Here is a 16,509-nt window from a genome sequence, read left to right on the forward strand (position 1 = left end):
AGTAATTACGACAGCAGTATACTGTCGATGGTCTATCTAGAGATGCAGAAGAAGTAAACTTGTCAATGAAGCATATTACCAACCCCAACCATGCGCAGTAATAAGGATAGTCCAGAATGCCTCACTAAACCCCGGTACTATTGTCTCATTTTGCAGAGAAAGGTGGATCGCTTAAGTTGTTTTGAACGAGAGGGCCTTTTTGGTAACAAAGAAAAGAGTGGGTAGGTCAGGAGATTACTGCGGCTTGAGACCTTTGGATCTTTTATATTTGCAGTCGTTTGATCGCATACATCATGAACACCGCAAATTTCCGAGATATTGGAGAGAGAAAGAATTGTCTAGGTATAATATACTAGCCATAACACTGGCAACACTGGCAAAAGTTTTAGTAGATACAGATGCATTATAGAGGGATGATACACGCAATATGTACGAACAGATTTAGGTAAGATCCAGGCGCAGCAAACACGGGTGTAATGCCTGAATGCTCAGCAAATCCTATAAAAACCCCTAGAATTCCCACTTGAGGAGCTTTTCCTCTTCCCACAAGTCTTTCAGACCCCCAGGAAACGCTTTATATCTCTCCATTCCTTTCCTCGTCCTTTAGGGTTCTCATTGACACGTGTCCACGCTCTTCCCGATTCGGCCTTTTCCCAATGTCGTCCCCATGATACCCCATGCTCCATGGACGCGACTAGTTTTGTTTATCTTTCTACTTTTGGCCTCACACTCTGGCTTTGTATAACCCCAGCATGCTTGTGAGAGTCTCTTGGTTTCTACCACAATCATCAATGTGTTCGTCATAAGGACCTCCCAAAGCTTAGCCGCCTGCTAATCTATATCCTCTCGAACAGAGACAGTGTACGGACAACACTTTCGATTCATCGCATGATGGTGGGGATCAACCATGGGTCTCTACCTGACCAATAGCTACTATGGTCGCTGCATGAGATCAACAATCACAATCCGGTCACGCAAATTTACAACGATGAACGGCATGTCTGAGGGGCTTCAAGATATCATGAACTTGATAATCGTTGGGCATGTCTCTCTTTGCAAAACTTTGCCATTTTGCTCTCTCGGGCGTGATGTACCTTCAGCACAACGTACGTTCCCACAAATGACGAGGTGACCTTAGGCCAGATGTTATTGTCATTCAATATCGCAGTGTGGATAGAGACCATCGACGTTTCTTTTGGGCGACAGTGTGTTACAACTCCCATTCGTCACAATCCACAGGAGGTGCATACATTTGATGAATACCAATCGACAACATTTTCACAGCGAGCAGGACGACACCAAATTTCGATCGACTGTATATACCCCGGTTATATGGCATACCACAGTCCCACAACCATTTTCATGGCAGTAAGGGTTGCGAAATCTGTTCATTTCACATTGTCACTCAGAGCTGTGGCTCATGCTGTGGTGGTTCTGTTTATCTTTGTACATCTGTGCCAAGGGGAAACAACAACCTTCTTGGATTTTGATCGAATTTGCGCACTTCATGCTCCGGATTGGCTTCAACGCTGCGCAGTCTCTGGCACCTTGTGAAACAGTTGTACGACTTTATATATATCATCTACACAGTGCCTCCTTTTTCTATTTGATGATTCGCAATCTGTTCACTTCAAAGCATGGCTATTTCACGCGCCAGTTTACCAGTGAGCCTGTCATGACCTGCATAACCCTCCAATACACTTCACAGGGTCCACCGCAAATACTACTGATGCATCGAGAATGTGGACCATTCACCCAGGCCTATCAGGCTAGGAAGGAATGCCTTGGAGCTTGCAGCCCCTCGGAAGCACCTCATCTCTGTTTTGGCTGCAGTGAAACAACTCCAGTATGCGAGTAGTTGCATCTCCAGACTCGGCGACTGAGGATTGCAAAGCCAAAGCCCATTTTCAATTCGCCATATTGAATGATATTAATGCGTGTGATGCACAGAACAGTGAGGACGACGACGGGTTTCTTCTTTTGCTGTGCAAATGACTTTCAATCGCTCGATACTTGATTAGGCATAGCTCAATCAAAATGCCATGAACCCGCACATCGACGGTTATATTGGCCAAACCAAGGCATCAATGAATGCTATTTTTCAGTGGCATTATGGAACCAAGGAACATAGGTGGTGACATCTTACTTGAACCATCAAATTGTACGTCAAAGAAGCGATCTTCACTCCTTCTGGTGGGCACTGGAAAGCGAATAATATCATCTGCAAATGCATACTTATCAACCCAAGAAATTGCATCATCTAGTGCAAATACCGATCAAATGCGGAGAGCGCGAGGGAGAGACCGCAAATCCAGAAGTGAGCCCCTCGGCTTCAAACTCTATGGCAGGAAATCCGAGCATGATGGGTTGGACTTTGTACGCTGTAAGGCTTCAAAGGAGGGATATTCAAAGAAAGGAAAATCGACAAAGTGGCCATCCAGGCTAGCTCTGGTGCACCACTCAAGCCGTGGATATTTTCCACTCATCTCAGAGGTTAAAGATGACATTGAAATACTCCTACCTCTGCTTCTTACACTGATATTGAGATGGTCAATCCATGTTCAAAGTCGGCTAGAGGACAATCAAGATCGCTATGCACGGGGGATCTTGAAAAGTGTGTTGATCATTCCTTCCATTGGGCGTGGCAGTCAAGCCTAAGAAGGCGCAGAAAAGAGACATCTTGTCCATTCGAAATCTAGCTACGTTACAGGATTTGCAGTGATCCAAACCGGAACAACTGTACGTGCTGCACATTCCGTATGGGATTCGTCAGAAATTGTCGCCCAATGGTTTGTGCTACGATATGAGGCTTTCAAAGGTACGATCATGCGTACAAACTTCAAGATTTCCGAGAATTGGAGTCGATATGAGTGGCAAGACCGGGGCTCAACCCATAGTCAAGGTCTGTACTGGATGGAAAAAAGCAATATCCCAGTCAAAGGCCTTCTAGACCCAGATCAGCTAGATCTATCGGCGGAGCTACGTCGGAACTTTGCGGATTACTGGGGGGTGCGTATCAGAGGACTGAACCTGGGTCTGCATACGCTAACACCAGCTCGGAATGAGCGCCCAATCATGCAATTCTACTGGGCTGAGCGCTATAACAGCGTGGAGCAGCTTGCAAGGCTAGTCCATCGATTACAGTCGTTGAGATATATCAGCCATTAGAAGTTGAAGGAAAGTGCGATGTGAAAGCAGCTACAAACAATACCTACGGAATTCAAAAATGGGTTGGCATATTGAGTAGTATTCCAGTGCCTTCTTTGCTCACAACTATGTGATGTGTTGCAAGTTTTCAAGCTCTTGTCTGCCTGGATAAGAGAACAGAAGGTAGCTCAAGAATATTTCTCCTCTGCAATTCGTTCGTGTTAGGTGAAGGATTTGTCTAATAAAGATTCTCAATTATACACGCACATTGACGAAATGCGGGAGAAGCAACAATCAATTCCAAGCTCCAAGAAGAGCGCACGCCATTCTCATTGAAATTTGCAACATACCGAATCAGCCTTAGAGCAAAGGGAGATATGCAAGCGAGATACTCATACACCCCAGCGTGTGTGAGTCAAGATCTCTCAATCTTTTCCTCTTCGAGGAGAGATACACAAAGCCCGAACCTCTTGTGATTACGTTCTATGGTACGGGGAGAATGGACTGGGGCTGGCGATTAGCCTACCACTAGTAGGTATCAAATAGCTCAGAGTTCATAGTGGGTGGGATATGCTATGGGTAAGTCTCCCATGAAAATTAATTCACCTCAAAACGTCGTTTACTGATGAATCTGTAGCGTTTCATCGCCGGGAATGGAGGAACTCTGGGTTCTCGGACCACAATTGATTCTAACTTGAGCTACAACCTTAGGTTGGCCAGCTATGCGAGTTACCCAGTACAACAGTTGAGCACAATCCAAAAGTCCGTGGCTTCATGGAACCCTCGAGGACTGTCCGTCTGAAAGGTAAGGCTACAAACCGGCAGGGCAAAGAAGAACCACATGAAGAATCGACTCTTATCACCGAATGGGTGTCCGTTATGAAAGTAGCATTGGATTAGTTTGAATCTACACTCATTCTGCTATCACCTCTGCCTCTAAGGAGTTTGTTTCCACTGAAGATGATAGCACCAGCTGCGAAGGTGATAGAGCTGCTCGTTCATCTAAAGCATCAACTGTATCCTATGTCCACTGGATAAAGAGCAGCCATTGTCGGTAGCTTTTCAAATGGCAAAACATGGTGGATGAATTTGAAGATGCTATGACACGGCAAACTACGATCTTCGATGACTTTCAAAAATATTTCCCCAAAAATCGTTCGGCCTCGCGAGATGGCCACTTCGAGAGCACCGGGCAATTTAGTGGCTAGAGTAGAGGATCAGCTCCAGGCTTCAGCAACTGCTTTGTCAAATGTAGCATGTCTCTTTTTGTGGCCGTGACCAAAGCGAGTCGGCTATTTGAAATTCCCTCAACTGGTGTCCCACTCTCGACGAGCAATCGAACTGATACGCATGGACGTACAGGGTCCAAATATAGTGGTTCACGAGGCGGGTCGCTGTTATAACTCCCCGGTATTCACCGTTGTGGCCACGAACGGCATCAAGCACCACATGTTCCTCCTTACGGAGCAACTCTGTGACTAGAAAGAGCAGGTGCAAAGACTCTGAACGATCTGGATAAGTCGCTCTAGTATCAAAGCCTTTATCGTGGAATATTCAACCAGTGTAGTCTTGCAATCCATATTCTCTGCATCTAACTGTAGCTTCCATTGATCAAGTACTGCTTGGAATTGTTCAAGTGTGCAAACAGCCGCCGAGGGGGCCAGAAGTGAAGTAAGATTTCTCAGATAATGCCTCAAAGTAGCACAGGACACTATGATAATGTCGGATAATCCTTACCACCTTTCTCTGGTAAAAACCTTGAAACTCCAACGTGCCCTGCACAGCGAGTGGAGCTGAGTTTCTTCGTGCAGAAAGAACCTCGTTCGGACCTGAGTCAGCCTGTCGGAGCATGAGATCGGCATACCGGAAGTTTAGTTTATCCTGTCCACGCAGTATTTTTGATAATTAGTCAGATAGTCATATTTCCTGCTGGAAGAGTGGATACAGAAATACAGAGATTTCAACTCCCTTGATTGGACCCCTACTATACTGAATACCACGTCAGTTAACAGTTATGAGCCCGGTTCGCACGAGATAAGGCCGCTATTCACAAGATATAGCGCCTATCAGCACCTAAAAACTGCACAGCAACCTCCAAAGCTACACAATAGCCCGCTAAGGCTATATAGCACCTAACCCTAACAATAGAAGCATTAACAATTCTCTCCGCCACAAAGGGCGAAAAACTGAAGGACTCGCCCTAATAGCGCACCTAGTTCGCCCGGGTAAAGCTATATACGATATAAAAATAAGTCTAGAAGCACTATAACCTAGATACCCCCCCGATAGAGAGACCGGTTAGGAAAGAAGAGCCTATTAGGCCGGAATACCCCTACGGAGGGACCGAATTAGATAAAAGAGATTAGAGAGATAAAATAGATATCTTTAAAGTAGACTAATCGAAATAGGATAGGGAGATAAAAGGACTTTCTAATATAAATAACTATATTTATACCTTCCTAGACCTAATCTACTATACCGCTATTACCGACTATTAGACCCTATATAAGAAACTAGTATACCTTAGAGATCGCTTCGTAAGATCGACTATATACGAGGAGGAAGTCCGAATAAAGTAGAAGGTCTTTACTATCTAAAAGCCGACTAGAGATATCGAATAATAGCTTAAATAATAGAATACCCTAAGGGAGTAAGCTATTAGCCTCGGTATTAATAACGGAGACGTAAATAGGGACTTCCTATATACTATTAAAGAGGTCTTACCTATTTAGTAGTAAGGAAGATATTAAGAGATCGTTATAGATAAGAAAGTCTACTAAACCTATAATCTCCTCGAGTCGTTCCGTATAATAAATTAAGAAATAGGGGTATAAAAGGTATTATCTACTATACCCCTAAAAGGGGTATTTTTAACCTAGTAGAGATACTAAGAAGTAAAGTCCTAGTCCTAAACTAAGGAGGTAATCCTATTTAAAAAGAAGAGGTACCTATATAGGAACCCCTACTATTTATATAAAATAGTAATATATTAGTATCTTAATAAGGAAAACCGCCCTAAAGGGACCTATATTAACCCTAGAAAGCTAGAAAAGATTAAGTAAAAACTCGCTAAAGAGCCTACTTAGAAGAAATAGGTAGAAAAGAAGGTAGAAAAGGTATAGTAAATTTAGTAAACTTAGTAAACTTAGTAATATTAGTAACCTTAGAAGGAAGAGTTTATAAATTAAGTAAGCTTCGCTACTACCCCTATACCGTATATTAGTACCCTTAAGCCCTATACTAGAGAGTAGGGGGGGTAGCTCGGACTAGTAAATATACTCTCTTACTTACTAAAAATAGAGAACCTATCTTAAAAGATAGATAGATCCTTAATATAGGATCTAGTACCTATATCTATAATAATAGAGATCTTTTTATCGACTTTATACCCTAGATTTCGGATCTTACGATAGAAGATAGCACTACCTAGGTACTAGGAAAGGGGAAGGTTAGACTAGTAGGTAGATATCTAGTAAAAGGTAAAATAGAGATTATACTTAGTAATACCCTCTATTCCCCTAGCTTCTATATAAACCTAATATCCTATTCTATACTAAAAAAGAAGGGCGGGATATAGTACTAGCGTATAAACTATATTAGAGACCCTAATAATAGACTAGTTATCTACGTTAACCTTTAGGACTAGTTTAATCTCTAGATCTTTAATTAACCTAGAGAACTTATATAGCCCTAGTAAGCCTATTTTATAGAGAGAAAGTCTATAAAACCTTAATAATTAAGAGCCTTATTAGATATCTAGTACCGATAGCTTACCTATATTAACTAGCGAAGCGCTATAAAACTCGCTACTATAGTAGATAGAGTTATTTTTAACGATAAAGAAAAGGAGTCTACTAAAATATAGGTATTATACTAGATTTATTAGCTAGGTCGTATACTAAGGTAGATATTAAGACGCGTAGTTAGACGTACTTTCGGACGATTTAGAAGAGTATACTTTAATCTTATTTAGTTACCGCTAATAGAGAATAAGTACCGCTAGATCTCTTATTTTTACTTAGAAGGTCCTAGGTTTTATTAGCTAATAACCTATAAAATAAAGCTTAAGTGTTAGCTAGCGATTAATTATTTTATAGAACTAGTAAGAAACTAATAGGATCTATTAATTAAAGCCTTCTAATACGATAATAAGTCCTTAGTTAGAAAACCTACGGAATATAGCCTTACTTCTAATAGTATCCTTATATATTATAACCCCCTAGGGTACTCTAAAATAAATAGTTATACCGAAAGATCCGGTAGTATAATTATTATCTATATACGTATATTTATACTTAAAGGAAAGCTCCTAAAAGATCTATAGCTAGAGGCCGCTAACGCTATAGTATAGTTACTAAATCGTACGCTGATATATATTACTACCGAAAACCGCTAGGTTATACTATAGGAGGAGGTACGGAAGGAGTTCGTACTATAGGCGCCGAGGATTAACCTATTAAATATTAAACTATATAGAAGTTTAGTATACTATAGGATCGATAAATAGATCTAGTCTAATAAAATAAACCTACGAGCTAAGATCGGATTCTTAGTTAGCTATATAGTATTAAATATCTAGAAAATCTAGTTTCTATATAATAGGAAAGTGAAGCCTATTAGGGATATAGTATTTAATAAAACTCGTAAATATATCTCTAATTATAATAGATATTAGCTTATTCTAATACTAATATAGTAAGAACCTTAGGAAATTACTATAGAAGAGTTTACCTAGGTACTTAATCGCGTGATAGCTAGTTAAGATACTAGCGAAATAGAAGAGAGAGATTATTAAGATCTATAGGAAGCTTAGTCTAATAATCTATAAGAAACTTAGTACTATAATTATTAAGGATCTTAGTAAGGATCTTAGTAAGAAAACTAGTAGAATATATAGTAGAACTCTCTATAGAGAGAGATAGCTAGTAAAGTTAGTTAGTGAGATACTACCCTATTTTAGGGGGTAGACTAATAAATAGTCCTACCCTCCCTAAAAACTACGATTATATAGTAAATACCTAAGATCTATAAACCCCGAGCCCCGCTAGATATATTTCCGGATAAACCCCTTCCTCCGCTCCCTATTATACCGCTATAAGAACCCTATACGTAGGATCACTATACTACCCTTAGTTAGGGGGTAGATATACTAGGGGATCTAGAGGATCTAGTTAGCGACTAAGCTTAGAATAATAAAGCTATTCCTACTATAGAAGATAAGCTAGAAAATAAGCTAGAAAGATAACTATAGGCGGAACTTCTCGCTCTAAGTAGATAAATTATAGGAGATATTAATACTAGTAATATTATTAGTAGAAAGCGAAGGCGTTAAACTAGGTAAGATAAAGACTATATCTATATAATAATTATAGAAGCTATAGACGAAAAGGAAGACCCTCCTATACTACTATATACTTTCACTATAGGACTATATACTAAGAAACCCGAAATTAGATAATATTAAGATAATCTCCCCTTAGTCCTAAAACACTATAAAGATATTATAAACTATCTATTTTAGGAAGGCTTTCTCGTAGTAATAAGAAAGGAGATTAACTCTCTAATAGAAAAGGAAACCTATAAGATTATAGAGAGACTAAAGGATAGAGGTAAGTAAATACTACCTCTTATATAGGTATTTACCTATAAATACGATTAGGATAGTTATCTAGTTAAATTCAAAGCCTATATATACGTACGGGGAGACCTAGAGACTATTTCGTACGAAGAAAAGAGAGCTACTACCCTAGTAGTAAGGACTATAAGAATGATTTTTACCCTTATTACCGTATTTAATCTCGATCTAAGATAGCGGGATACTATTACTACCTTTTTAAATAGTACGCTAGAAAAAGAGATCTATACCTAGATATCTAATAGGTTTAGACTACCTAGTAAATACTAGAAACTCCGCCGCGTACTATATAGTCTATAGATCTTACCTAGACTTTAGTAATAGGAAGTAGTTAGTATATTTTATAAGCTAGGACTATAATAAGCCCTAGAAGACCCTTATATCTTTATCGGAAATAGACTAATAGTCTTTTTCTATATTAATAATATTCTAATTACCTACTATAATAGTAGGGAGGAGCGAGAAAGAGCTATATAGCTAGAATAAGATCTAGAAACTTACTAGGAGCTAACCGATTATAGAGAGGTAGTATAGTTTCTTAATATCCGTATTATTAGAGATAAGTAATAAAAGAAACTATAGCTTTATTAAGATAGCTATATAGTAAGTATCGCTATATAATATAATCTTATAGATAGACTAGCGGTATATACCCTAATACCTATCGAAGAGCTAACCCTATATTAGGGTATAGCTATAGCCTAAGAGATTCTATTATACTAAAAAAAGATAGGATCTACTAGATATACTACTATAATTATAAGACTAGATACTATAAAGTCGACTACTCGTTTAGTATAATACTTAATAAACCTAGGCCCCTAGTACTATTAGGTAGCTAATAGAGTTATTACCTACCTTAATTCTACCCGCTATCTCGCTATTAAATATAGCGTAGAATTAAGGATAGAAAGGGACTCCGTATAATTCGCTAGTAATACTTTATATAGGGATTATCCCGATAGAAAGAGCTCCGCTAGCTATATCTACTAAGTATACGGCGGGCTAGTCGACTAGAAGGCTAGTAAGTAGCCTATAGTTACTACCTCTACTACTAAAGCTAAGCTCCTCGGTCTCTTAGAGACTATAAAATAGCTATAATAGTAGCGTAGACTTCTTAATACTCTCGGTTTTGTCCCCTCCTATTAACTAAGTATCGATTACGATAATTAGCGTACTATTAGTCTTCTAACTAGCGAGGATACGGCGTTCGAGACGAAATTGCGATATATTAATATTTATCGGCACTAGCTTAGATAGGAAGTTAGGGAAGGAAGAATTAAGGTGAAATAGGTACCGACAGCTAGTATAGCTATAGACGGACTCACAAAGTTGCTTACTAGGCAAAAGCATAAAGCTTTCCTCAAAATATTGAGGATAACCGATATAAGCTATCTGATAGTAGGGGTCGTCTGATCAGCAAGGGAAGAGAAATAGCATACCGACTAAGCGTAGGAAGCAGCTAGACCATACTGGCCTAGCTGAGGGGGTATATCGGAGCATGAGATCGGCATACCGGAAGTTTAGTTTATCCTATCCACGCAGTATTTTTGATAATTAGTCAGATAGTCATATTTCCTACTGGAAGAGTGGATACAGAAATACAGAGATTTCAACTCCCTTGATTGGACCCCTACTATACTGAATACCACGTCAGTTGACACAGCCTGGTTGCCTGAGGCCGAAATAACGGGGCCCTCTCCGACTCGCGGACCTGCCAGATAATCTGCCGTCCTTATCTTCCCCCAGACTCCGACATCGACAACACCTACCAGTGCAGACTGTTGCTTGTACCGTTGTGCGAGCTGGACCCGCGGAATTTTAATATACATTACGCAGCTATTGATTCTTCATTCCTTTGCCCCGCTTTGTCTTTCTTTCAAAGAAAGCCCGATCACCTGAGTCCAAGCTAAACTTAATAATGCATATCGGCAATCTGAGCTCTTTTCTGGAATGAGAGGCGACACTGGGAGCTTACCACACTTTCAAAGGAAACCATTGATCGATTCTACGATTTGGGTGTCAGAATGAGTCCTGCCGCTGAGATCAGTGAAGCTACATCCCAACAGAGGAAGGCCGAAAACGGTATTCCAAATGGGGCGAACAGGAGCTTGAAGGCCGATAAACAATCGACGTCGTATTCTCGGAAGGGCAAACAAAATGGAGCGGATTCACTGGTGGAACTGTTCAATCATGAGAGTGACCGAGACGCAACGAATGGAGATGGTGGCACAAAATGGCAACTGGGACATGATCAGACCTCCAAACGTCAACTCGCCAATGGAAACAATGGTGACCAAAAAACAACCGATTTGGGGTCGCCGGACCAGGGACTTGGTATTCTAGTCGAGCATTCGTCACACGGAGGAGATGGTCGTGGCCGATTGTCGGTTGTGGATATCTACGAAGGCCCCAAAGTCAAAGCTGCTTTGGCTGATTTGTCTGTCGATATGTCCCGTCGACTCTCGGAAGATAAAGAGAAGATCGTGAGGTTATCTCCTGAGAAGATCCAGGAACTCACATCCTCGCCAGAGTCTATACCGTATCGTCCTGCGGGAACAGAGACGACCGCCGGAAAACGAGTATTGTCGGAAAACGGGAATGTCCCGTTCACTCGGCGGGACATACCTGAGTTTGTACTCCAGTCAATCGATGACAAGCCTTTGCCCGCTGAGGCTTTGCCAAAACTACGGACCACCAAAGAAGCGTTGCTGGGAGATGTCTCTGCACCAGCAAGTCCCGGCTTCCCTCGAAATACCCAGAGCGCCCCTATCCGTAATCGACCGCATGCCTCACGAACCGTTTCTACCCCCAGCTCAACGCGGCGCCAACTGCCGTTCACCCCAAATAATGATCGCCTGAACCAGACATGGGCATCGCGCCCACGACAAGACCGACCCGCGCCGGAACGCGAGTTGAAGAGCCACCTTATTGCATCCCCTCACATAATTGAATCACCTGTGTCCCCACCTTTGCCATCATCAATTCCCTTGCCCCCAGTCTCCTTGCCAACGTATCTTCAACTTGAACTTGCGTCTGGTCGACCTTCACCACTATACATCCACCGCGACGCTGCCAACGACTTCCCATATGAATCATCACGAGTGAAAATAGAGAGGCTCATGAACTTCCTTATGCTTGCACCTATGCTAGAGCAGGTGCTCTGCTTCGGAAGTCTTGCTTGCCTTGATGCTTGGCTATATTCTTTCACGATAATGCCGCTCCGATTCATCAAAGCCGTCTATATCTTAAGCGAGTCATGGGTCATGAACCTGGGAGCTGAGATCCGCTTCATTTGGAAATTTGTTCTGAATGGAATTGGTCGAGTATGGCGCAGAAGGAATGATAATGCCAAGGAGGAACAGCGTGGAAGACGCGAAAGCGAATCCGACGCCACCCAGCGCCCGGGCCCTTCTGCGGGACCACATATAGGGCTTGCAGATAAGGACTCTAGACAACCACAGCCGGATGTGCTTAGAAGGAAACATCGATCTTCCGAATCACGCAAGCATCATCACCGACGGAGGAAGTCGATGCCTTCAGCACTCCTCCCAGACGACAAAGCGGACATCCTTACGGGCTTGCTTATGATAGCGACCTGCTGTGTTTTGATGTACTTTGATGCCAGTCGGATGTATCATTGGATTCGTGGCCAGGCCGCTATCAAGCTGTACGTTATTTACAATGTGCTAGAAGTCAGCGACAGGCTTTTGGCTGCCATAGGTCAAGATGTTCTCGAATGTCTTTTCTCAAGAGAGGCGCTTGAGCGCCGTCCTGATGGTCGAAGCAAGATTATTCGTCCATTTTGGTTGTTCCTGGTGGCACTGGTGTACACAGTATCCCATGCGACCTCTCTATTCTACCAGGTCATGACTTTGAACGTGGCAGTGAACTCATACTCCAATGCATTGATTACTCTACTACTATCGAACCAATTTGTGGAGATCAAATCTACCGTCTTCCGCAAGTTTGAGAAGGAAAACCTCTTCCAGCTGACCTGTGCGGATGTCGTGGAACGGTTCCAGCTCTGGCTGATGCTCACCATCATCGCTTCACGTAACATCGTGGAGACAGGCGCTTTCAATTTTATCGGCAACTTCGGGCTAGGATCTACCATGCCAGGCCAATCCTCCACAAGCACCAACAGCACGCCACTGTCAACGCCTCCACGCACTGCATCGTCCATTCTACCCCAGGCATTTACACTCTTCCCATCCTCCATCCTATCCTCCCTAAACAGCGTCAATTCCTTCATTCCAACTTTAGCCCAAGTCCTAGGCCCGTTCCTAGTTGTACTGGGCTCTGAGATGCTAGTAGACTGGCTCAAGCACGCCTACATCAACAAATTCAACAACAACCGACCAGCAATCTACGGCCGTTTCCTCGACGTCCTAGCCAAGGACTACTACACGAACGCCTTTGGCGAACAAAACCTCACCCGTCGCATCGGCCTCCCAGTCATCCCCCTCTCCTGCCTCTTCTTCCGAGTCTCCGTCCAAACATACCAAATGTTCCTAGCGGCCGTGGTCCCCCATCACCCCTCCTCAACAGCAATGGAAGCAACCTCCCTCACCTCAATCCACAGCCACTACGCCCCCTCCCCAATTCCCTCCGCTCCACCCCTAACATTCGCAACCCTCCTCCCCGCCTCAGCGGCCCACGTCAGCGCCTTCTTCCGCACTCTCCTAGAAAACGCCATCCCATCGCCCGCCCAGTCCGTCCATATTTTCACGGCCATCTTCATGCTCACCGGCTTCGTGGTACTCCTAATCCTCAAACTCCTGTTAGGCATGGTGCTGCTCGCCTTCGCGCGCTCCCGGTACAGGAAGATGAAAGGTCTAGAGAGCGAGCGTAGACAGTCCTCGCACCACGGTACCGAGAGCGGTGTTCCCCTTGCGCGCGAATTTAATGTCGAGGGCAGCCAGCGTGTTGGCGGGTGGGGTGTCGTGGAAGTCGGGGATGAGAAGAGACGGTTGATCTATGCGGATGATCCGGATGGATTGCGACGGCTGAAGGAGAAGGAGGAGAAGGAGAAGGAGAAGAACAAGGATGCGGAATTCACTGTTGATCATGTACAGCGGTATGAGATGATTGCCAAGAAGATTTGGTGATCGGGTGCTGGTATTGGTGGATTTCACTTTGTAACTTAGGGACATCTTTGATGTCGACAACGTACAGTAGATGTATAATTATTTATTTTTCCTACTTCTCTAATACGTCGTTATATCGGGGAGCTTTGTGATAAAAGGAATGGGCTAGATTACTGAAAGATACTCATAATCCAGGTATACATTTTATACGGTACATTGTGTGAGTAAAGATCGATTAATGTCATCGAGGATAAGAATTTGAGAAAGGATATTGAAGTGGACAAAAAAGGGGGTATTTAAAACATCTTGGGAGACTAGCTCGCTGGTCGTGATCAGAATTAAGGGGTGATCTGGTCATCAAGCACAGGAGCCAGCTCCTGGTGTTCATCAAGGTAATGCCTCACGGCCTAGAAGGAATGGTAAGAGGTGACCATATTAATATTGGTGGGTATTGGCGCGGTTGAATGAGTGTCCTGGTGGAGCGCGGTGCATGGCCGAGGGCGATGCGGTGTTTGCTCGTGTGTAGCCTGACACGGCAGGGGCCCTCTGGGAGTAAGGGTCGGGTGCTTGAGAAGAAATCTGCGGGTTGAAAGCCGCATAAGCACCATTTTGGGGAGGCGGGGTCGCTGAGCTCATTGGGGTGAACGTCCTCGGGGGAGGTTGTGCCAATGCAGCCGCTTGTGGGGGAGGTGTGGGTCGGTAGCTTGCCGGGGTGTAGGACCGTGCAGAGGGAGCGGGTGTCCCACCAGTGCTAGCTGGCGTGTAGGATCGTGTTGAATATGGATCCTGGGGATAGTAATCTTGCTGTGGTTGAGATGTCCTTCTCTGGCCACCAGGGGTGCCATATGTTCCTCCGTATTCGTCCTCTCCGCCGTACGCAGTCCTTGAGGGACCGTAGGGGTCGTAGTGAGCGGGCGCACGATCGTGGTTGAAGTATTCGTGATCATCGGAACCATCCATGTCAGTTGAACCATAATCTGGCGCTGGGGTATGATTTGGATGATTCCGATAAGGACGAGAATCAGATGTATGGTCGGTCAGGTTGCGATATCCACGCCCGGGGCTATGACGACCATCATTGGCATACGGCCCGGGGGTTGCGTGAGACTGAGGAGTGGCCATCCTCGATGGAATGTTAGCCGGCAACGGTGGGACTGGAGGAAGCGTCGGGTTGTGTCGATCGAGGGGGCTGTATCCCATCCCGGCTGCATTGCCCGTCAATGAAGCAGACTCGGATATTGCTGAAGATGAAGTTGCTGTTCGGGCGAGTGGTGGTTTGGTATCAAACTCCAAATTTGGTAGTGTTGGGATGTGTCCCACCGCTGTCGATGAAGCCGATCGCGAGTAAGATGGCAAAGTGGTTTGGGTCGTACTTCTCGACAACGAAGCCACCGCGGGACCTTTGTCATCAGCAAAAGAGGGCAGAGTTGGGTTTGTATCGAAAGCGGCTAGGGTTGGCTGGGTGGGTGCTCGGTTCTGTAGCCTGAGTCCCTTTGCCAAAGCTTTGTTGTTTTTGCGATGAACAATGCCTTTCAGACGTTGACCGACCTTGCGACGGCAGTATCTGGAAAGAGTACCGTCCTCCGCTGGAATATGGTGGAACAAGAAGATCAAATAGAGGACGATCGCCGAGATCAATTTGAGAACTGATAGAACCCAAATGACGAGGGTGAAAAGCATACCAAAAAGGACCACGGCTTGGAGATTGTTATCTTCAGCCAGGATCTTGATATTGTTGAAGAATTGACCGATGGAGGAACTACCATCGTCATCAGCGGCATTCTTCCCTCCAGGAAGAAGGTCCATCTGCATGACTGAATATAAAGTGATGCCATTGATAACTTGACGGGGACCATCTGCAAAGATCGTGTTCATCCAGACTAGACCTTTATTAGCAATTTTCGAGGACTTGTGAGCCAATAGGATGCTTACACTGGAAGGAGAAGTATGCGTATAGAGCAACGTATTCCGCGGCCTTTCTGTCCTTTGTCAATTCAGCGAAGACAAGGAATCTCCTGTACCCACGACCCCGCTTGCCGAAGCGGATACTCTGAATGCGCACAGCCAAGGGATCCAGAAAACTTCGAGTGATGCTCCCCGAACGTATGGCGCGGATGGCATGTATCCAACGGTAAGCCAACAGAACGAAAGAAGCGATGATGCAGGCGGCGAAAATCCATCGAGAGATATAAAAGGGAATGGCTGGTTCAACTCTGCCAGACCATCGAGAAAAAGCAATCAGATTGACGGCAGTGAATGTATCGACGCCATAGACAGCAAGCGAGACAAACAGAAACACCCATATAAAGAAGTATGAGAACGGGGTCCAGCAAGACTCGGATTTGAAGTCATTCAAGTTCTACTAAGAGTCAGTATTGTGATCCAGGCTACCCAGACTGACATGCAATCGTATCGGCGTACCACATAGTCCCATTTCTCTTCCATTGCCACATCCCCTTTCTCACGGTCTCCAGAGCACAACATCGTGTCAATGAGTCTGGTCCTGCCAGGATGCGATTGCGGGGAGTCAAATGAATGGGATGACGGTCAAATATCGACTTCCTCGGGCCAGCCGGGCAAAGTCGCGGTTCAAGATCAGAACGGGGTGTAAGTGATAAAAGAAAGGATGAAGCAGAG

General features: G+C 44.0%; 2 protein-coding genes across 2 annotated transcripts; one reads left to right on the forward strand and one right to left on the reverse strand.

The window, feature by feature from the left end:
* Positions 1 to 10,809: 10,809 nt before the first annotated feature.
* N7457_008043 (TAPT1 family protein) lies at positions 10,810 to 13,893 on the forward strand (the record flags this gene model as incomplete). The annotated part of the gene is made up of 1 exon (XM_057179086.1): positions 10,810 to 13,893. The coding sequence occupies one exon, from the start codon at positions 10,810 to 10,812 to the stop codon at positions 13,891 to 13,893; it is 3,084 nt and encodes a 1,027-aa protein (XP_057027472.1).
* A 414-nt stretch (positions 13,894 to 14,307) lies between these two features.
* N7457_008044 (uncharacterized protein) lies at positions 14,308 to 16,356 on the reverse strand (the record flags this gene model as incomplete). The annotated part of the gene is made up of 3 exons (XM_057179087.1): positions 14,308 to 15,752; positions 15,805 to 16,231; positions 16,294 to 16,356. 3 exons carry the CDS (start codon positions 16,354 to 16,356, stop codon positions 14,308 to 14,310), a joined length of 1,935 nt encoding a protein of 644 aa, XP_057027473.1.
* Positions 16,357 to 16,509: the final 153 nt, after the last annotated feature.

Source organism: Penicillium paradoxum (assembly GCF_028828445.1).
Source record: "Penicillium paradoxum strain IBT 22861 chromosome Unknown utg000007l_segment0_segment0, whole genome shotgun sequence".
NCBI lineage: Eukaryota > Fungi > Ascomycota > Eurotiomycetes > Eurotiales > Aspergillaceae > Penicillium > Penicillium paradoxum.